Below are 20,495 nucleotides of genomic sequence, written 5' to 3' on the forward strand. Positions count from 1 at the left end.
GAATAGACAGGGGACAGAGGAAGACATCGAACGGCGCTGTTTTAACAATTAAAATCATGGTAGTATCCCAGAGCAGCTAACACTTCAGAGCAGCTAACACTCCAGAGTAGCTCACACATCGGCAGTGCTGCCAATCAATCAAAGACAGACAGCATGACCACGGCCCTTTGCGCCGCGCGGACAAGCGCACCCTCCTTGGTGTGGCCGCGCCGTGGGTTGCACTGTTTCGCTGCGGTGTGGGTCTCGGCGGCTGCCCGGGCCGGCCGCGGTCTCCTTGTCGGCATGTCCACGCGCACGGGCCTCCTGCATCGTCCTACCTGCGGGGGAGCATTGGATGCTTGGTTCTGAGCGCCTATTCAACACTGCGACTGCTCAACACTGCGTAACTGCTCGACACTGCGTAACTGCTCGATACTTAACCAACACTCAACTACCACTTAACTAATACTTAGCTAATACTTAACTAATACTTAACTAACACTCGACTAACACCAATCCACCATCCAACCAACACTTATCCACCATCCCACCAACACTTATCCACCGTCCAACCAACACTTAACCAGTTAACACATCGCACCCGCACCACCACCGTTACTCTGCCCGCCCCTTCACCCGCGCACGTTCGCCGTCCGACCGCGCCGTGTGTGTGTGCCAGGAGTGTCCTCCGTCGCCCCGCTCTCGCCCTGGCCCCCTCGCTTCCCCCTCTCGCCCCTCCCGGCCTCGCCCCGGCCGCTTGCTTTTCTGGGTCTTCGTCCGCCGGTCCTCCTCCGTCTGCATCTGTTGTCCTTGCTGGCTCCCCTCCCCTTGGCCCGGCCCTGTCGCCCTGCCGTCCAGCTCCTCTCCCTCCCTCTCTATCCCCCTGCTCCTGGCCACGCCTTCTGTTTGGCCCTTTGGTTCTATTTCCCTCCGCTTGCCTCCGCTTGCCTCTGTTTGCCCTGTTTGCCTCTGTTTGCCCTGTTTGCCCTGTTTGTCCTGTTTGTCCTGTTTGCCCTGTTTGCCCTGTTGGCCTCTGGCTCTTCGGCTCTCTGCTATTTATATCGGCGCCCGTCTTGGACCCAACTTACCCACCTTCCCATACGCCGTGGCCTGCATCCGAGGCTCCTCTGCTTGCTCGCTCGCTCGTGCCCCGTCGGCTGCCCCGAACCTGCCCAGCGGATTCTTCTTGTCCCGGCGAGCCCAACTCTCGTTCAGGGCTTTCTCATCGTCCGCCATCGTAAACACATCTCCATCGGTAGGCACCCACGCTCTCTCCTCACTTGCTCTGCTTTCGCTTTCGTTGCTGGTCTGTTCCGTTCGGATCGCCAAGTGCCATGTCCTGTCCTCGTCGCTGTTTTGACAGCCCCCCCCCCAGTCACTCTGGACATGTGCCATGCTCCGCTGTCTCCACCTGCCAATCATCAGCCTGGCACACCATCTGTGTCCAGCATCTCTGTCCAGCATCCATCTATACCCATCAGTGTCCAGTATCCATCTCTGTCCAGTATCTTCTCGCGCACCGGCTCGCCCCTGCTAACCAACCTCGTGTTCTTGTCCACCACTTCCAGCCAGCCAGCTGCTCGCCGCAACCCCGAACCGCTCGCCATTACTTTGAATCTCAATCGTATCCGAGTCTGTCTCTCCATCATGGTCACTGCCGTTCCGTCACCCACTCGTTCAGACGTCTCTGAAGCTCCCTTGCGCAAACCCGACGATCTCGAGCCTGTCGTCCCGGCCCCCGAATACCGCTCGGTCTGCGACCCAACATGGACTCCCGACCACTCCAAGTTCTCCCAGAGCGCCGCATTCACTCCGTGGGAGCACTCAAGCTCAAGTCCTCCAGTCTCCGATCTGTCGCCAGAACAAGCCAGGCTGCTTCCAGTCAAGTCGCTACTCGCAACCCCGTCGACCACCGTTTCCTCCACATCCACCAGCCTCGCTATAGAATCACCGTCCTCACCGCCGCTCTCGACCGCTTCGTGCTCAGTCTCTGGCTATCCAGCTCCAGCCACCTTGCCCACCGCCGAAGCTGCTATCTCGACTGCGTCAAGCCCGGGCAGGCCAAGCACAGGTCCATTGCATCCCGGTGTTGCTGCCGGTGTTGCTGCCGGTGTTGCTGCCGGTGTTGCTGCCGGTGCTGCTCCTGTTCCCGTCTCTGCAGAGTACCCCCAGGCTGATGCTGGCAATCAGCCACTCTTGGATCCCTCCGGACTCGCCGAGCACAGCAACATCGCAGCTTCGACCTCGGACCCCCGATTGCCCGTGCCGCCCAGCCGGAGCGAGTGGCGATACGTTGCTCACCAGAACCGCGGGCTGCCTGCCGTGAAGCAAGAGCCATGGAGCCATCCTGGCCACCCGGCCATGTCGCGGCCATCGACTGTTCCTCCTGCCTCCCCGTACCTCCAGCCTCACTTCACCGTGCCGTCCAGCTTTGATGCCGCTGCGCCCGGCACAGCTGCATATCCGTCGTCGCCTTCGATGCACTCGCATGGACACCATTTCAGCCAGCCGCCGTATCCGCACACGGCTCCGGCCCAGTCGTCGCATCCGCACTACCTTCCTCCTCACGTCACTGTTCCCTCCCAGTCTGTGCCTGGTGGATGGCCTCACGCTGCTCGACCACCGTCAAACCCAAACAACGCTGTGTCCCATCCGGCATATCAGAGACGCTCGCCCTCGCCCCAGCATCGCGCACCCGCGTCGGTGTCGTCCTCAATCCCGATCGATCCGCGGTCTCATGAGGGCCATGCTCACCGAGCATGGTTGTCCCACGACCTAATCCCCAACGACGACCGAATCTCGTCGCCGCACAGTCGCCTCGATGCCCTCTCCAAGGCGGCCCTCCAAAGCGCCCAGCTGCCGATCCGGGAATGGATCAAAACCGAAGACGGCCCAACCTACCACCGGGTGAGCCGCGCGTCGCCGCCCTACTCACGGCCTCAGTCGCCGATGCCTTATCCCTATCCTCCCAAGCGCCGCTATCCCGGTGGGCGCGAGTATGACGACGACTACCCGAACGAAGACATCAAGCTGGAGTACCGCGAGAGGCCGCGGTCCTACGGCTCCCACCACCGCCCAAGCTTTGAGTACTACAGCCGCGACGACGAGCACGAGGATGGCTTCAATCCCGACGCACGACAGGGCTCGCCGCGGTCGCTCGTCGGCTCAGATGGCCCGTCCTCGCCGCGGCACTCCAGGTACCGCCATGGCCAGCCCCATCAAGAGTATGTCCTGATCCAGCCGCTCCCGAAGCTGTCGCCGAGCGGCGAGTACTTGAACACCCTCGAGAGCCCACTGTCGGCCGCGGCGGTGCTGTCGAACCTGAAGCGATATGAGGATCCGTCGATGTCGAGCCAAAGTCTGGACGTGCCCGAGATGATCCCCTCCAAGCCCGGCAAAAGAGCCGCCTCTGCTGCTGCCGCCACAGACTCGCAAGGGCAACCCCGGATCAAGCGATACCGATGCCAGTTCCCGGGCTGCCCGAGCAGTTTTGCGCGTGCCGAGCATCTGCAGCGACACCAGCTCATCCACACGGGCGAGCGGCCCTATCGCTGCGATATCTGCGGACGCTACTTTTCGCGAAGAGACAACCTGCAGCAACACCACCAAACCCACAAGCACAGCAAGCGAAAGGCTGGCAGCGGCGGCACCAGCGCTGCGTTGGCCCTTGCCTCTGCCACCGACGACGAAACTGCCGCGCTCGACTCCACAATCGCCACCAGCCCTATCACCGTCCCCGTCTCCGTCCCTGCGACCTCTGACAACTAAACGAGACAGCCCTGCCCTCGGCTCCTCCTCCTCATCCTCGCTCTCTTACAAGCTGCCGCAGCCGGGTTTGCTCGGACAAATCTGCTGCCAACCAAGCTTGTTCGGATCCCACCCGTCCTGCGCCAGACAGATCCCACCGCCGTATCAGACCAGCCTGGTTGCTGGGACGGCAGGCTGTTTGCCCACAGGCTCCCAGGTGGCCGGTGTTTCGCATGCGAGCCCGCTCCAAGATGCCGAACTCTCTCAATGGCCACGACCTCCACCAGCAGCGTTCCTGTCTCCCGTCTTGTCCCAGTCGCTGTCCGATTATCTTTCCCCCCCCCGCTTCCTCTGGCAGCTTGCCGCCTGGCCGTCGCGGCATCGAGTTTGTAGCAACCCACAGCGGCGCACACGCTCTAACAACTCGAGACGGGTTGGATGTATGCAGTTCTCGACTCGCCTTGAGTTGATCCATCCGACTTGCTATCCTGAAAGTGCCACATCACCACCAATTCGGCGCTGCCCGATTGTGTGGACAGGATACGCGCCCCACATCTACAGCTGCTCACCCTCCTCCCCCGGTCTCTCGATCTGTTTTTGGCCTTTTGATATCTCTGGCAGAGACGGTCATTGCTCTGCTGCTCTGCCTGCCGTCTTCCTTCCCACCATTTCCTTTCTCTTCCCTCTCTTTCCTACTCCTCCGTATATAGAACTGATCTGTCTGTGTTTCCTTGCTCTCCAATTGCCTGAACTGCGAATATATATACATACTTATATTTATATTGTGCTCTGCTCGCTTACGCTTGGCCGAATGCAGCGAAACAGGACTGCTGAGTGTCCACGACCAACGATCTGCTGCCTCGTAACATTGCGCGCTGGCCATCAGCTCTTGCTGAAAACATGGCCCGCTTGATGCAGGCTCTCCCATCTTCGCAAAGCACAAATGGGAATGGAAAGTGACCTGTTTGTTTCTGGATATTACGGAACTTGGACACATCGCTGCAGATGGCACGGCTGTGATGTTCGTGGCCGGGTCCATGAAGCGACATGTTTCTACCGCCCCTATCTGCGATACCCGTCCCGTCCCGTCCCGGTCTGGAATACATTGGGGGACTTTGACACGAGATCGCCCATTCACCCAGTTGGAAATCGCAGCGCCGTTGCCTCTCGACCCTGATTTTCCAATTGGCCGAGCAGACGATCTTTCGCCGGCCTTGGCAAGGCGGCAAGAATAGGCAGAACGCCAGCGTTGGGTCAATGCCCCCCCCCCAGAGGCCCCATCCGCCCTCTCTCCCCCCCAAAGATGGGCGATATCGGCAGATGGCCGTCGGGTCGAGTCGGCGTGCCCAGACCGCATACCCCCAAAACCTCGTGTGTCCTGGTTCGTGGATCGCCAGGCCGATTGTCAGATCGATTGTCAGACCGACTGTCAGACCGATTATCAGAACTGATCACCCCCCAAAACCGGCGCAGTAAATGCACCCGGTCTTGAATGGCGTCGTTCCTCCTCTCCTCCTTTCCAATGAACGCCGGTCATCCGGCCAGGGTCCCCTGTCTTTGTCCAGCCCGATCAATGTGGCGCTTCTGATTCCGGCTCTCGGAAAGCCGCGCGGAGTTGAAGAAAACCATCGCAGATCTCTGTTCTCCAGCGCGCTGCCTGTCGACGTGCCGATCGGACCGACCGAGTGTGCCATCCTCCCCCAAATACCATCGATCGACAGACTTGGTGGGTGCTGATCAGGCGCGAAAGAAGAACCGGACCGAAATATGTGGGCTTTGCTTCGCTTTTCTCCCCTCCATCTCTTGGCTCCGCCATCTTGGGTCTTGTGTCTTTGCAGCCTCTTCCCGCACCCAACGGCGCTCCACATCTGTCTTGTCTGGTCCCAGCCCCACCCCATGTTCTCCTCGTCTCCGCCGCATGGCCCTCGTTCGATGCGTCCGCGTCGATCTCAGCATATGCGAAGCTGTTCTTCGTTTGGATATCGCTGACATTTGCTCCGCCTGCCCCCCCCCGCCGCCGCCGCTTCTGCGATCAACACAGCCGCACGTTCTGGTGCCCAACCCAACTTCGTCAAGAGCAAATGATCTCAAAGTGTTTCGCCCTGGCTTCGCGGGGCTCCGGCCCGGCTCATTCCGCCGCGCTCGTTCGTCCCAGGAGGTCCATGCTACCGCCCTTGGCATGTGCCTACAGCTCTCATGCAACACCCAAAGAGTCGGCGCAAGGTCCGTTCATCTGGTTGTTCGCTTGCTCGCTTGCTCGCTTGCTCGTTCACTCTCCTCCGCCGCAACTACAGCCACCATTCTCACTGGTTCACTCACAAGCCTGAGGACGCCGTGGATGTTGCTTTGCTGGACTTTATGCTATCTGAACAGGCGCTCGGAAAAAGGTGACGCTGCAAGGGATTCGAAAGCTGTACGAGTCCGGAAAACCCATCACCATGATGACCGCCCACGACTATCCTAGCGGCTTGATCTGCGACCGGGCCGGACTGGACACTGTGCTGGTCGGAGATTCGCTCGCCATGGTTGCCCTCGGGCACGATTCGACCAACAGGATCGCGCTGGACGTGAGTCGTCGCAACGGCCACGGGCCTGTCTTGCTCCTCCCCCTTTCATTTGGTTATGGGTGCCAAAGCTCAAGTGTTTGGCGATGAAGGGCAGTCTCTCTATCGATGTGGTGATTGGGAGCGGCTATTGACCTTTGATCTGTTTGTCGTTCGCCCTCTCTCTTCTAACGCCAACGGCAACATGATCTCCTCGTGGTGGATTAGGAAATGATCCACCATGCCCAGGCTGTGGCTCGCGGATGCAAGGCACCCTTTATCATTGGGGATCTGCCCTTTGGCACCTACGAGCGCAACCCCGAGCAAGCCCTCGATAGTGCAATCCGGTTTGTCCGCGAGGGCAACGTCGAAGCCGTCAAGCTCGAAGGCGGCAAGGAAATGACGCCGACCATCAACAAGCTGGTCTCGGTCGGAATTCCGGTCCTGGGACACATTGGACTGACCCCGCAACGCTCGGTGTCGCTGAGTGGATTCAAAGTCCAGGGCAAAACGGCCGACTCGGTGGGTGAATTTCGGGGCAGGCCGGCTGTGGCGAGTGCGAGTGCGAGTGCGAATGGGTTGTGCCGCGCAGGGTGGGAGGCAGATCTGAGCGACATTGGGTTGAAGAATCTTGCAAAGCCCGATCTATGAAGGTGCTCTGGTTGCATGAAGGCTGTCGCATGGGGCTGTCGCCGCCCAGGGGGCAACCAACGACGCTGACGAGATGTTTCTCCAACTCGGGCTTGGTCCAGGCAAAGCGGCTGCTCGAAGACGCCCTGACAGTCCAAGAGGCCGGCTGCTTTGCGATGGTGCTCGAGGCTGTTCCGGCATATGTCGCCCAGGAGATCACGAAGCGCCTCTCGATTCCCACGATTGGAATCGGCGCAGGGCCATTCTGCTCCGGACAAGTCCTGGTGTTCCAGGACATAATGGGTGTCTTTGATGCCTTCCAGCCCAAGTGAGTCGCGCGGCGGTATTACGATGTTGTGGCGGGTGCGGTTTTGTGGTGGCATGAACATGGTGGTGGTGGTGGTGGTGGTGGTGGGGTGCCCATATCCTTGCTGATGTCTGCCTCGGCTCCTCACGGCCTTGCGCACCACTTCAGGTTCTGCAAGCAGTATGCCAGTCTCGGACCCGCGATGACCAAGGCCTTGGAGGCGTATCGAGAGGACGTTCGCAGCCGCACCTTCCCGGATCTTCAGCAGCACTGTTACGACATGGATGAGACGGAACGACAGAAATTTGAGGACTGGCTCAGCCTGGAGTCTCCTCCCCCACCACCACCACCGGCCAGCCAGACCCCGCCGCCACGAAGGAAGTGATCCGCTCGAGAGGCACAAGCCTGCCCGGCCATGGTGGCTTGGGTGCTGGATACTGGGTGGATACTGGGTGGATGTGATGGGATACTGGGTGGATGTTGGGTGGATGGGAAAGGCAAGCCGCAGACGAAACCGCTGTGGACCGGAATACACATGTGCAAGTCGAGGTTTGCGGCGGAATGCCACTGCATCCCGTTCACACCCACGCCAGCCGCGCCACGCAGCTTTCTTTTCGCTTCTCCATGGCCGCCAGTGCTGTGCTTGTCCGGCTGTGCACCACCGCTTGTCCCACCGGGCCGCACCCTTGACCCCGCTCGGCAGCACGCATCGGCACACTCTCTGTGCGGCTGCGCACACACACACACGCGTTTGGGCCGCCGTGCTGGGCCGCACGCACCGCCACCCGGCCACGCCCTGCACCGCCCCAAATTAGGCTCTGGCCTGCTGTTCGGACCCTTCCGCCTGTTCAGCCCCCCGAGCATATCGAACGGAGCATCGATCGGAGCATCTGGATTTATTCGCGGCCGCCCGCTGGCATCACTGGCGGCATTGTCATCGGCACCACCATTAGCATCGCTGTCGGCACTGCTATCGACACCACCATTAGCATCGCTATCGGCGCTTGCACTGGCATCGCTCTTCAACAATAAGGCCGCGTCCCGTTTTGTTGCCGCCACCCGCCACACTTGGCATTTTGATCGTCTTGCTCTTCTTCGTCCCTCTGCCGTCGCTGCTTCGTCTTCTTCCTCGTCCCGCTCGGCCGTTGCCGCCTTCTCCCCCCCCCAACCCTGCATGTCCAGAACCTCTTGTAAGTACGCCGCTGGTTCGCCCTTTCTCTGCCGTTCGCTCCGGCGGACATACCGTTGGTCTGGTCGAGCTCTTGCCGCCGACTTGGACCAGCGAGTGCCCCGGGGCCCTGCCTTGGTCTGCCTTGGTCTGCCTTGGTCTGCTGGGACCGGCCCTCTGGCTGGACGGCTTTCTGGCTGAGCAGTATTCCGGCTGGGCGACATTCCGGCTTGCTCGCTGCCGTCGCTGCCTTTTTGTTCAAGCAACCCACTTCCTTGGCTCATTCATTCCCTTACCTGTGGTCTTGTTCTTTCCCGGTGGGATCGCCTCTGCCTCTCCTCAACCACACCACAACCACTCGCCGCATCATCACTTTTGCCACCGCCATCCACATCGACGACGGCCTGTGTTGGTCCTGCTTGCTCTTGCACTTCCAGATTGTTGCTAAAACCCGGCACCCCCCATCGACTCGTTCACCAGAGTGGCCCTTATCCTGACCCAGCCCATCGTTCGCCAAACTCACTCCTCTGCTTCCGAAACCTCCTAGTGCCGATTGCATCCCCCGCATAATTACCCAAGCTCTCCTGCAAGCCGTCCTCCTTAATCAGCCCTTGAAACCGAGCCATGGCCACTCCTGTCTCTCCGGCGGTCCCTCTTCTGCCTTGCAGAAACAGCGCCGATTGTGGCTCGCTCGTCACCGCCAACCAACCTGTATGGAACTGTGTCGCCGATAATGCCAACCCCATTCCGGGCTATACTGGAAAGTGTGTTGCCGCAGGCCAGTCCCTTCCCACCGCAACGACCTCGGCAACATCGAGCACCAGCACCTCAACCGACGGCTCTGATGCCGCCATCAACTGGCCACTGGTAAGACCCCTCATCTCGACTCCCACCGCCGCTCGCCATCGTGGGCGTATCCCAAGGATCCGCTCGCCGTGGAACCTCACACCGGCCCTCCGCCTGGATCCGGTCGCATCTGCCGCCCCCTGCCTTTCAGCGCTGTCATCCGTTTGCTACGACTGCCCTGCGGTCTTCGCCTCTTGCCGCCTCGTCCACGCCCTTGACCTTTACTCTTCTCTCAACTCTCTAGTATGGCGGCATCGCCGGCGGCTGCGTGGTCCTGATCGCCGTCATTGTCATTGTGTTGGTCTGCCTTCGTCGTAAGTGATCGTCGTCGCTGTCGTCGGACTGGCGACATGTCGCTGTTGCCGATACCGCCGGTGGTGCGATCTTATCCTTCTTCCACTTTGTGCTGTTTCCCTGACTGACGCTGCTGTCTGTGCTTCTCGGTCCGGGCACACTTGCTCTGGTTCACAATCATGCTTGAACATGATCCCGCTGCCGCCACACGAACATCCTTGATCGTGGCCTCGCCCACAGGCCGGCGAAGATCAAAGTCCAAGTCTGCTCAGAAGGTCACCGATCTCACTGCCGAGGGCGGCTCCGGCACCCGCGACCTTCCGCCGCCCGTGTCCTTCAAGGACCTGGAAATCGACCTGGATTTAAAGTTTGATCTGCCGCCTCACAACGAGCCTGTCCCGCTCGCCATCCGCAAGATCAACGACTCGAGCGCAAAGACCATTGCCCGCTCCGACTCGGCCTCGACCAAGAGAAGTGTCCGCTTTGCCGATTCGGAACCGGGTGCAACTTCCCCCCAGCTTGCAGCGAACTCGCCTTCTCATGATCATTCCAAGGACCAACGCAGCCCCCTTGCCGGCTCTGGCCGTCCAAACCCGAGCAGCGCCAGCAGTACCCCGCGCGTCCCAGAACCTCCCTCGTATCTGCCGGAAGCACCCAGGCCCGTCGCTCCGACCTCGCCTGCTCCAGAGCATGCCATCTCGACTTCACCTTCGCGTGTTCCTGCCGTTGCTCCACTGGTCGAATCCCCTGTCCAACCGTCCGTAGCTGTCGCTGCGGCTTCCGCTTCTACTGCCCGCGTCCCAGTCACGGCAACACAGTCCCCTGCCATCGCCCCTCAGCTGGATCAGCACCAAGTCCAATCCCGTGAGCCTGCCCCGCAAAGTGTTTCCGTGCCAGAGATCCAGCCCATCCAGCCCATCGCCTCGCAGCCGGCCGCCGCTCCCAGAGCCCATGATCAGATCACTGTTGATCCTCAGGCCAATGCGGCTTTGGAGGAGCCGCAGCCCTTCTCTGGCGAGGGCACTCCCATCTCTGCACAGACCTATAGCCCGCGCTCCCAGTACTATCAAGCCCAGTACCCCCAGGGACAGTACCCCCAGTACCAGTACCCCCAGTACCAGTATCCCCAAGGACAGTATCCCCAGGGACAGCTCCAGCAAGGCTCGCCCTACCAGCCGAACCTCCCGTCCCCGTACCAGCCCATCAACCCCGAACCATACCTCCCTGCCGGATTGCCTCCCCGACACATGATCAATGCCCCCCAGCGCCGCGAATCCTACATGAGCACTGGCAGCCACAGCCACGTTCTGGATAGCGACTACATTGACTCTCCTCGCCCAGAAGACTCCCCCGCTAGCGGCGAGGTGTCCGGCACACACATGCGCTTCTTTGAAATGGCGCACCAATATCGCCAAATGCAGCAGCAGCAGCAGCAAACCACCCAGTCGACCCAGCGATTCTCGCGCACCTTTGGCGAGTCGCCCCTGGGTCAGTCCCTGAAGCACTCCGACAGCACCCACAGTCTCCTGGACAACTCGCGCCCTGGTTCCCGCCACAGCTACGTCCCCTCCGATGCCAACCCGCTCGGCCTGCCCACCGATACGCCCGGCACATACTATCTTGATCCGGCGACCCGCCAGCTGTACTTTGTCCCGAACCCGCTTCCTTACGGCTCGTATCCGTCGCCGTATCCATCCTCGGTCGCCTCGGGCTCGTCCGTCAGCGTCAACTATGCCGGACACAGCAGCCCTCGCACCAAGCCCCTCCCTTCCGACATTTCTGAGCATCGGCTCAGCGTTGCTGAGAGCGCCGGCTTCAAGACTCGCCCTGGGCAGTAAGCAAGCTGCTCCTGTCAAGTCATCAGCTTGGTTGGCCTGTACACCGCCGAGCGCCAGCGACGCTCCGAGACAAAATGCTCGTAAAAGCACAAGCACCCTCCCACGCACATGTGTGTCCGACTTGAGTTTGACCGGACTGCCTGATGCTGGGCCAATCAGTTTTTCTTCTTCTTCCTTCTTCCATATTTATTCCTTCCAAACCCATCAAAATCAAACCCGGGGCATGATCTCTCCGAACCGTACAAAACAGCCTGATATGGCCCGTTTGTAGGCTCCCTTCAGACATCAAGATCATTGCTTGTTCCCCCCCCTCTCATTCGACACTCCCCGATCCCTTGGCCGAGCCACGCCGCCAAGCTAATACCGGCTGTCTCCTTCTTCCTCGCTAGCTCATTGCCCTTTGCAGCTATAGATCCATTTTACTATCCGTTTTGCTCTACAACATGCTCAGAAAATAACAGAATGGGACAGTGTCCCATATGCGTTCTTTCGCATCAATCATTGCCTCCAACGTAAACCCCAGCTTGACCGTGGATTACATTCTTGTGTCCTTGTTTGCAATCCAGTGGTCGGGCTGGTTTCGGGAGCACAGTCTCGAATATATCTGGTTGATCTCCCGTGGCAGCGATTGGCTGACATTGGTTGGCATTGCCGTCGCGATGCGAGAGTGCGGTGCATGCATTCGACGAGCTGGACAGCTCCGTGAGTTCTCGATATCAAGATAGTCGGGTGGCGAGCGCAGAGGCCTTGGCGGGCCTTGCTGATCATGTATCGGGATCGGGTGTGATCGGGTATGATCCGCTTCGTTTGGGCCAGGGCATGGTGTGTGGCGTGGCAACGAAATCGCATCTGCCCCGCTTCGTTCCGCTCTGCTCTGGTCTGCTTCCTCCTGCTTTGATCTGCCTCCTCCCACAGCCGTCGTTGCCTCTTGCATCTACCCCCTGCCTGTATCCCATTCACAGCCTCCCGCTCCAGACATGCTCAACAGCGAGTACGGCCCCAACGTCTCGAACGATGCCGAGAACTTTTTCCAGTCTGACCGGGACATCGAGCTCGCCCGACAGCGGGACGAGAAGAAAAGCGCCATCGGATCCACTGCGGGCAACCCTGTGCAGCTCCCATCCAAGATCCTGGATTTCTGCTTTAGCAGCCAGTCCGACGGGGTCTCGAGGATCGAAGCCTTTGTGGCCGAATCGGGACATGTGGCCCGGAAGGTCGACCTCAAGGTCGGGGATGAGCAGTGTTGCTGTCGCCGCTTCTGCGGGTGGACGAAGCTGCTTGCGATTGCCTTCTCTGTTGGTTCCGTATCGCCGCATTCAAATGCCCGGCGACTCCTGTTCTTCCGCTCTCTTGCTCTCGCTGATCGACCGGCCTCCGCATTCACACAGACTGGCAAGGTTCTCAAGACATTCCGTGGTCACTCGGGCCCCGTCACATCGATCGCTGTCGTCTACGACTCGACAGGCGTCGAGGCGTTCGTTCTGACCGGCTCTTGGGACAAGACAGTTCGCAAATGGGATATTGAGGTTTGTGCAGTCTCCACAACCACCCTGGTGTGGCCGACAGCTTTGCTCGCTCCATATATCGATTCATCTCATTCCTCTCACTCCCCCCATGCCTCTCATTCCTCTCACTCCCCCCATGCCTCTCATTCCTATCTTCCGGCTGGTCCGAATCTGCGCCCGTCGACACCTCCGTCGTTGCCAGACAGAGACCTGCGTCCATATCTACAAGGGCCACTCGGACTTTGTCAAGTCCATCGTCGTGGCGGGCGCCCACTTTTACTCGGGCTCGAGCGACTCGACCATCCGCAAGTGGGATCTCGCCACGGGCCAGAACGTGCTGACCCTCAAGGAGCACAGCCGCTCCGTCGAGTCTCTTACGATCGACGACGATGGCGAGTATCTCTTCTCTGGATCGTCCGACAACACCATCAAGAAATGGAGCCTGATCTCGGGCAAGCTCGAAGCCACTCTCACCGGACACCTGACCTCGATTTACCGGCTCATCGTTCGGGACGGCTCGCTCTGGTCTGGTAGGCAGACGGTGTACGGAGAGGGCGGGGGTTGCCTGGCTACCCCTCAGCATCTGGTACTTTTGATGGCTGTCTATGCGGCCCTCGGGATGCATCGGTGGAGCACTAGATTCTCGTACTGATGCTGCTCTACGTGTGGATCTGTGGACGCTTTGGATGACCAGTCTCGGCCGACAAGACAGCCCGACGCTGGGACCTTGAGGTAGCGACCAATAGCATTCACTTTCCCGCCCCACGCATCGATCTTGGTCGAGCGAATAGTGGTGCAATCACCAGCGCCGACGAGGCCAAGGAAGTTGACGAGCACCAACCGAACCTACCTCATCCTGTCGTCGTCTCGTGACACTTTCCCTCATTCATCTCCCAGACGATGCAAGCCGATTCGACTTTTCTGCATAGCGACTTTGTCAAATCCATCGACATTGGAGATCGCTACATCTTCACAGGATCCCGAGACGAGAACATCCGCGTCTGGGATATTGGGGTAGGTGCCGACTCGGCCCAGCCCAGCCTCGCATGCGGTCTGGTGAACGGGCTGTGTTTCAGACATGAACCGATTTCCTCGCATGACCCGCCCGCGCGGCCATAGCGCTGTCGTCTCGTTGAGATGCGAGCCCACTGACGTTTCTGTGATTCTGTGTCGCCTGGGAAACGCTGTTCGGCCCAGACGGAAAAGTGCGTCAAGATCATCCAAGGACACTACGGAGAGATCTCGGCGATCCGGCTGCTGGGCACCAAGATCTGGACGGCATCGCTCGATGGAACCATTCGCAGCTGGAGCATTCTCGGTAGGGCCATAGCCGCTTGCCACTTTATCGCTATCGCTTCTGAATCGCCGCCCATGCACCCATCCCCTCGCGCGTGCAAAAGTGCAAACCATTGCCCTCGTCTACCTCCAAGCACAACTGACCCTGCCTCCTGCCTCACCTTCTCTCCACCAACTGCTTCGTCTGGGCCGGTGAACCGGAAACAGAGGAAGACATCCGTGCTCTGCCGGATGTCACCGAGTCCATCATTGAGCCCGTCGTTGACGAGTCGGAGCTAGAGCCTCCCGTTGCGGCTCCCAAGATGATGACCGAGGATGAAGAGCGCGAGTTGGAGGAGCTTATGGGCGACGACTGAGTGCTGGGAGCCATGGGTGTGCCCGCAGCATGCAAGCCTGAATGCCGAAATAGACCTGCTCACCTCATCCACACAGAGAGACAGTCTCTTGAGTGAATCGCCCTCGTTGGCTGGTCGATGGCCCGCTGCTGCTGCAGTCGGGAGCATGAGCGATGGAAGCAGCCTTGCCAGCCTCGCCAGCCGATCCAGGACGCGGTGATCATGCCCGCCCCACCCCCGTCGCCAAAGACTGGGTGCTGTTGCTGGCCCTCGGCGATCGCATGCGGCATTCGCCCCATGCAGCAGCAGCATCGTCACGGAGCCGCTCGGCCAGGTGCGTTGTTGCTGGCCCTGCCTTCCTCGCCCCCGCTGCGCTGGTGAGAAGGCGGACGCTGCGATTTGTTTGCGCTGGTCGAGGCGGAGGCATCGCACCTCCACCACCTCCACCAACAACAACAAACACCCCCGATCGGACTCGACCGACTGCAGTCAATGCCTTGAATACTAGGAGCGAGGCATGCCCGCCGGATGAGGGGGCAGCGCAGTCCGTTTGCGGGAGAGGCGAGGCGCCGCCAGAGACAGCATCGTGAGGACCGTCCTTGATGCGGCTTGTCGCTGCCCCGCACTGCCTTGCTTGCCACCTCTGCTGCTGGCGGTTTCTTGGGAGGGCAATATGTCGGTAGACCCTGATATGACTGTCGTCTCATCCTGTCACTCGAGCGAATACCCAAATCCATCCGACACTGACCAATCTTAGGCATCAAACACTCGCTTGGACATTTCGCAATATCTGCCGACCTAGGTATCGCCTGTTCCATCAGTTGCGGCTGGATGGCATGTTCTGCCTGCGATTCGAGGGGACAGACGGCTCTCCCTTGGCGCAATTAGCCTTGGCTCTTGCTCGTTGTTTGCTCCTGCCGTTTCAGCGTGCTGGCAGTAACAGCACTTCCCAACCAGGAAACCACAAAGAAGCGAATATGCAAAGCCTCTGGAGCCAGCTGTGGCCGTCTCATCTCGCAGATGCACACGCACATGCATCTGCCACATCCATGCCGATCCCGGCATCGCAAATACCCATGCCAACACATTCAGCCATCTCGCCGATGCATGCAGACATGTATCCGGAACCGATATCGTCGCCCTCGGTCAAGACAGCGACTTGGTACCCTTGGGCACCCACAACGCTAGCCGACAGCGAGGATCAACATCGTTCTTGGAGATTGATTCCCCACTCCACAGCATCGGTCAGCCCCCCGGCCGAGCCGGGGACTTTGGCCGTCCACTCCGAAGACGAACCTCCGAAGCGAATCGGTCTCGAGGACATGGACGGCTCGCGATACCTGGGTTTTGGGTCGCTCTTCATTCTGATGGTCGACAGCTTTCTCTTCCCGCTCGATACCATCAAGACCATCATCATGAGCGAGAGGGTAGGTGGTGCTATATGAGCTACCATATGAGCTGCCACACGAGCCACAGCATGGACTGACACTCGGCTGCAATCTCTGATCTGCGCTCCGATTGTTCCTTCAGGGCAGCCACAAATCGAGCGGGACATTCCGAACCATCGCCCGGGTGATCAAGCATGAAGGTAAGCCGCGGAGCCCAACGGCGCATGGAAGTCGCTCTCCCCCCCAATCGCCGGGCGAGAAGCACCCTCGTTCTGACTCCTCCAGCGCTCACGAGACATGGACTGAAGCTATTCTTATCGTTTCACTCTTGGTGACGGATCACGGACAATCGTCTATTGCGAATCGATCCGGGGGGGGGCTAGGAATCACTCGGTTCTGGCGGGGGCTCGGGCCGTCCGTGGCAGGCTCATTCCCAGGGCAGGCTTCTTATTATCTTGCATACGAAACGGCACAGGAGGTGTCCAAGCACATCCTGCCTGCTGCCTATCAGGGGGACTCGTCGTTCTGGCGTGGATTCATATCAGGTACGAATGGAATGGCCAGGCGATGCCGATGGCAGCTGAGGGGCAATGAGAGCCTGGGAGCGTTCGACAGCGATTTGAATGTGCACCCTCACGAGACTCCTGCTCACTGCCTGCCCTTGCTCTGGACAGGCGCCTGGGCCGAAGTGGCCGGTGGGCTGTTCTATGTGCCTGCCGATGTTGTGTCGCAGCGGCTTCAGATTCAAAACCTGGCCGGATTCCACCACAACTCGCGGTAGGTGTTATGCAACAACGATATGGACGAGGACGACGAGCCTGTGACTAACTGATGCGGTAATTGCAACCTCAGGTTGTTCAATGGGCCCTCAGGTAGGCGGATATGCATATGGCTGTTGCCTGTGGATGAGAAGCTTTGTCGATCGCAGTCGAGGAGGCGCCGCTCTTGCGAGAGAACTACCGACTCAGCTGCAAGGGCCATCCTCCTTCGCATTTGGACATCGAAGCAAGAGGACCGAGCTTGGGGATGCAATGCCCGCGGCCCAGTCAAAGAGCAGATCATGCGCATGCGCTCCGGACGCTTGCTTACGATAATCTGCGGCCGTTCTCAACAGATGTCATTCGCAAGGTGCTGCGAACAGAGGGCCTCCGCGGATTCTACCGAGGATACTTTGCCTATGTGGCAGCGTATGCGCCCGGATCGGCCGTGCAGTGGGGTGCCTATGAGTTTGGCAAACCCTTCATCCACAAGGGGCTGACTCTCTGCGAGCACTACATCCTGCCGACGGGACATGCTCTGCCGCACAAGGACAATGTCGTCAACGGCATCAGCGGCGGGATGGCCTCCCTTTGCGCCGTCACGGCGAACAACCCGCTCGAGGTCATCCGCATTCGCACCCAGCTGCTCGAGAAGCGGAACAAGAAGGACGCCGAGAGTCTGCGCAAGGGATTCCTGCAGCTGGGGCTCCAGATCTGGAGACACGACGGATGGAGAGGTATGGTGCATCGACGGGGGAGAGGAACGGAGCCTAGTGGGATATGCGGATGCAGCTCGGCATTCGCAGATGTGCCCAGTGCGCGAATGCACCGGACATGCAGATGTGGATCCAAACGGCGACGGCGACCGATCAGCGCTGGTGGAGGGGAGGAGGAGGAAGGGAACGTTGCGGCGAGCCCCGGTCTGACCCTTTTGCCTCTTGCTCACAGCCTTCTATCGGGGACTGCGAGTCCGCCTGATGGTCACTGTCCCGGGAGCGATGGTAACGATGAGCGGCTACGAACAGATCAAATCGTGGTCTGTCTGAGCCCTGCCGGAGGATGCCGACACAGCTGCTTTTCTCTTGGTGCTTTGGGATGTCCCAGCTGCCACGCACTATGAAAAAAAAGCTGACGTGTAAATTACGCGTTAGCCAATGCTTCCCTCGCAAATCCCCCACCGGACTCAGCCGAACAAGGAAAAACACGTCTTCTCGCGTTTTGTTTCGCTTTGGGGGTCGCGTCTGGCCACTGAAGCGACCGCGACTGGCTCAGGTCACCCGCATTTCTCCTTGTTCGTCCAGGTTGCTGGCTCCCTGGGTGTCCCCGAACCCGCACTGCCACATCCCGTGGAGCCCTCGGCCAATGGAATGCGTCCGTTCACGTGACATGGCATCCGAGTCATCCCGGCTTTTCACTGTCTTCCGCGACTCGTTCACTGTCCATGACCCCCGGCTGCTTTCCTGACTCATCTGTGTTCATGGGTCATCAGAGCCTTCGGACTTGGACAAAAACCGGGCATTTCCGCCCCCAGTTGCTTCGTCAATCTCCTCTTGATCCTTTCTCCCCTCGACCTTCTCATCCGACTCTAATCATGAGTTCAGCCGCTCAACCATCTGGGCACGATCACCCAAGGCATACTCCATATCCAATATCATCGACCAGGGTACCATCCTCGATAAATAGGGCTCACGATGGGCTTCCCAAGAACAGATCCATCTGTCGTTGTCGCAAGTGTAGCACCGATTCGCAAGGCTTCAGGATTGTCTCCAGAACGACCTACTACGACCACTTCTATCGCTATGGCTTTCCACCTGGAGTCCCCCCTGTTCACATGTACTCGCTCAAAGATCCTCAAGAAAACACAGCTGGCCATCTTTCTTCGTTCCCTCACCGTCCTATTACAAGCATATGCGAAAATAACCCCAATTTGCGAACTTCGCCGACATTTCATCCCCCAGTGTTGGTGGTAGATGAACTGCGACCACATGGGATAACATCGCAGCGACCTTCATTGGGTAAGACTGAGCACCTGATATCACATTCTCGCTAAATTTTTGTGTGCGTCACGGTTTCAGTCTTGAGCAATAATCAGTGATCTGTGCTTGGACGCTGCCAGAGCTCACTACGAAATGACCAATACACTCTCGATTTGTCCGACTTTGTTTCTTCATCCTTGGCCTGGCCCAAAGGCTCACCCCGCGCATTTGAGCACGAGAGCATGGATATCCAAACAGGAGCATCTATTCAGCAATGCACCCAAGACAACGAAGGCCCTGCTCCAGCTCAATTTGAACGCTGCCCTTCGTGGTCGCCAAGCATGTGGGCATCGCGGGACTCTGAAGAAGCGTCCATGTACTACGAAGACTCTGAAGACTCTTCGATAGACTCAGAAGACACCACTTCAAGCTCACCGAGAGAATTCGATGACATTTCGGGTGAGATATCAACGTCACCCGGCCTGATCGTATCGTCGAATCTTCCTGGTCTTGCTTCAGAGTCCGGTTGACTCATATAAATGCCACGGTTCACCTTCCAGGACAGTATCCGGATAGCTTCCTCGGCCACTTTCGACTGCTTGAAATGAATGAAGATGATGAAGAAACTGGTGACGAAGAGCCCCGCATATCAGATGGTGAGTCAAATTCAAAGGACAGATAGCAATCCGATGTAGCATCCGAATTGATGTATTCACCCGCGGCTTTCCCCCAGATATCCCGCCCTTCTATTCGCAGCTGGTCAAGGTGTTGACCGAGTGCAATGTTACCGACAAAGCCATCAAATCTGTCCTTAATCATTGCAACAAATTCCAAGGATTGTCATTACCAGCTGCACCCAGTCTGTACAAGATCCAAAAGATCATTTGTTGCGAGTGGAACGAGTATCTTCAGAGGCTTCCCTGCTGCCCAAACAGCTGCATGGGATTCGACATCAATGATAACCAGAGTCGAATATGCACGTTTTGTGGAGAGGATGCTTATGCGACGGTGAACGAAAAACTTCTGAATGGCGGCATTCAACCACAACTGAGGCCGATTCAGACCTACAAGTATTTCGATTTTGTTCAGATACTTCAGACACTCTACCGAAATCCAACTATGGCAGAGTTGATGATGTACAGAGCAAACAGAGCGAGCGAACCAGGTACTTTCCACCCGTATTCTTTCCCAATACTATATTGCTATATGGTGCTCTGAACTCACCAAATCTGAATCTTCAGGCGTCATGAGCGACATTTTCGATGCCGAATATTACCAGCACCTTCGTAGTCGCTCAATGTTCCAGCAGCCCACCGACGTTGCTCTCGGGCTGCATTTTGATGGCTTCAATATCAATCAGAGGTACGCCCGCTCTCTGTTTCAAAATCAGATTATAACCACAGCTGACCTTTGTATCTGGTGTAGGCAAAGCCATCAATCGTGGGGCTTCATCTTGATCAACTTCAATCTTCCACCTGCTCTGCGCTACAAAAAGGAAAATCTCATTACGGTCTTGCTTACGCCAGGTCCACGATCGCCTCGAGACTTTGATACATTTTTGAAGCCGTTTTTCGAAGATATGAAGAGACTTGAGACCGGTGCGTACGCCTCCTCTGGTGTGGATCACTTGGTCACTCCACATAATCCTCGCGAGAGTACTCTGTCTGACGAAGCAATGCCACTCTCCCAGGTGTTGAGGCGATAAGGGTCGACCAAAATGGCGTGGAACGTTCTTTCACTCTCCGAGGTCACTTGCTGTACTGTCAGAGTGACATGCCTGGATCCAACAAATTCGGTAAATTTTCTAGGCACACCGCTACGAAGGGCTGTCGACTCTGCGAAATAACGGCCACGAGGGCAGGGGGTGCCATGTGCTTCTATGAAC

At 58.4% G+C, this 20,495-nt stretch overlaps 5 protein-coding genes across 5 annotated transcripts; all 5 read left to right on the top strand.

Annotated features, from left to right (window-relative positions):
• Window positions 1-3,354: 3,354 nt before the first annotated feature.
• Window positions 3,355-3,747, top strand: BJ171DRAFT_424497 (uncharacterized protein; the record flags this gene model as incomplete). Its single annotated transcript, XM_053107673.1, has 1 exon — window positions 3,355-3,747. The coding sequence occupies one exon, from the start codon at window positions 3,355-3,357 to the stop codon at window positions 3,745-3,747; it is 393 nt and encodes a 130-aa protein (XP_052966286.1).
• A 1,585-nt stretch (window positions 3,748-5,332) lies between these two features.
• On the top strand, window positions 5,333-7,811 carry BJ171DRAFT_506537 (ketopantoate hydroxymethyltransferase-domain-containing protein). The gene is made up of 6 exons (XM_053111136.1): window positions 5,333-5,495; window positions 5,768-5,949; window positions 6,100-6,293; window positions 6,498-6,791; window positions 7,022-7,227; window positions 7,375-7,811. The coding sequence occupies exons 2-6, from the start codon at window positions 5,808-5,810 to the stop codon at window positions 7,589-7,591; spliced, it is 1,053 nt and encodes a 350-aa protein (XP_052966287.1). The 5' UTR covers window positions 5,333-5,495; window positions 5,768-5,807; the 3' UTR covers window positions 7,592-7,811.
• A 1,099-nt stretch (window positions 7,812-8,910) lies between these two features.
• On the top strand, window positions 8,911-11,363 carry BJ171DRAFT_120919 (uncharacterized protein). The gene is made up of 3 exons (XM_053105555.1): window positions 8,911-9,241; window positions 9,465-9,534; window positions 9,755-11,363. Exons 1-3 carry the CDS (start codon window positions 8,999-9,001, stop codon window positions 11,350-11,352), a joined length of 1,911 nt encoding a protein of 636 aa, XP_052966288.1. The 5' UTR covers window positions 8,911-8,998; the 3' UTR covers window positions 11,353-11,363.
• Window positions 11,364-12,223: 860 nt separating this feature from the next.
• Window positions 12,224-14,581, top strand: BJ171DRAFT_506545 (WD40-repeat-containing domain protein). The gene is made up of 7 exons (XM_053111137.1): window positions 12,224-12,578; window positions 12,741-12,878; window positions 13,060-13,387; window positions 13,552-13,589; window positions 13,755-13,871; window positions 14,055-14,175; window positions 14,361-14,581. Exons 1-7 carry the CDS (start codon window positions 12,330-12,332, stop codon window positions 14,507-14,509), a joined length of 1,140 nt encoding a protein of 379 aa, XP_052966289.1. The 5' UTR covers window positions 12,224-12,329; the 3' UTR covers window positions 14,510-14,581.
• A 1,022-nt stretch (window positions 14,582-15,603) lies between these two features.
• Window positions 15,604-17,754, top strand: BJ171DRAFT_424461 (mitochondrial carrier domain-containing protein; the record flags this gene model as incomplete). Its single annotated transcript, XM_053107669.1, has 6 exons — window positions 15,604-15,915; window positions 16,019-16,076; window positions 16,260-16,421; window positions 16,551-16,653; window positions 16,729-16,748; window positions 16,991-17,754. The coding sequence occupies 6 exons, from the start codon at window positions 15,604-15,606 to the stop codon at window positions 17,752-17,754; spliced, it is 1,419 nt and encodes a 472-aa protein (XP_052966290.1).
• Window positions 17,755-20,495: the final 2,741 nt, after the last annotated feature.

The sequence above is a fragment of the Polychytrium aggregatum genome (assembly GCF_025602895.1).
Source record: "Polychytrium aggregatum strain JEL109 chromosome Unknown BJ171scaffold_20, whole genome shotgun sequence".
Lineage (NCBI taxonomy): Eukaryota > Fungi > Chytridiomycota > Chytridiomycetes > Polychytriales > Polychytrium > Polychytrium aggregatum.

What these genes read in the sequence shown, in the direction of transcription:
- BJ171DRAFT_120919 (XM_053105555.1), top strand. Translation starts at nt 8,999, where the DNA reads ATGGCCACTCCTGTCTCTCCGGCGGTCCCTCTTCTGCCTTGCAGAAAC. An exon ending in CCGCCATCAACTGGCCACTG is followed by an intron (nt 9,242 to 9,464) that starts GTAAGACCCCTC and finishes TCAACTCTCTAG; the next exon opens with TATGGCGGCATCGCCGGCGG. An exon ending in TGTGTTGGTCTGCCTTCGTC is followed by an intron (nt 9,535 to 9,754) that starts GTAAGTGATCGT and finishes CCTCGCCCACAG; the next exon opens with GCCGGCGAAGATCAAAGTCC.
- BJ171DRAFT_506537 (XM_053111136.1), top strand. Translation starts at nt 5,808, where the DNA reads ATGATCTCAAAGTGTTTCGCCCTGGCTTCGCGGGGCTCCGGCCCGGCT. An exon ending in ACCCAAAGAGTCGGCGCAAG is followed by an intron (nt 5,950 to 6,099) that starts GTCCGTTCATCT and finishes CTATCTGAACAG; the next exon opens with GCGCTCGGAAAAAGGTGACG. An exon ending in TTTGATGCCTTCCAGCCCAA is followed by an intron (nt 7,228 to 7,374) that starts GTGAGTCGCGCG and finishes GCACCACTTCAG; the next exon opens with GTTCTGCAAGCAGTATGCCA.
- BJ171DRAFT_506545 (XM_053111137.1), top strand. Translation starts at nt 12,330, where the DNA reads ATGCTCAACAGCGAGTACGGCCCCAACGTCTCGAACGATGCCGAGAAC. An exon ending in CCCGACGCTGGGACCTTGAG is followed by an intron (nt 13,590 to 13,754) that starts GTAGCGACCAAT and finishes TTCATCTCCCAG; the next exon opens with ACGATGCAAGCCGATTCGAC. An exon ending in TCCGCGTCTGGGATATTGGG is followed by an intron (nt 13,872 to 14,054) that starts GTAGGTGCCGAC and finishes TGTTCGGCCCAG; the next exon opens with ACGGAAAAGTGCGTCAAGAT.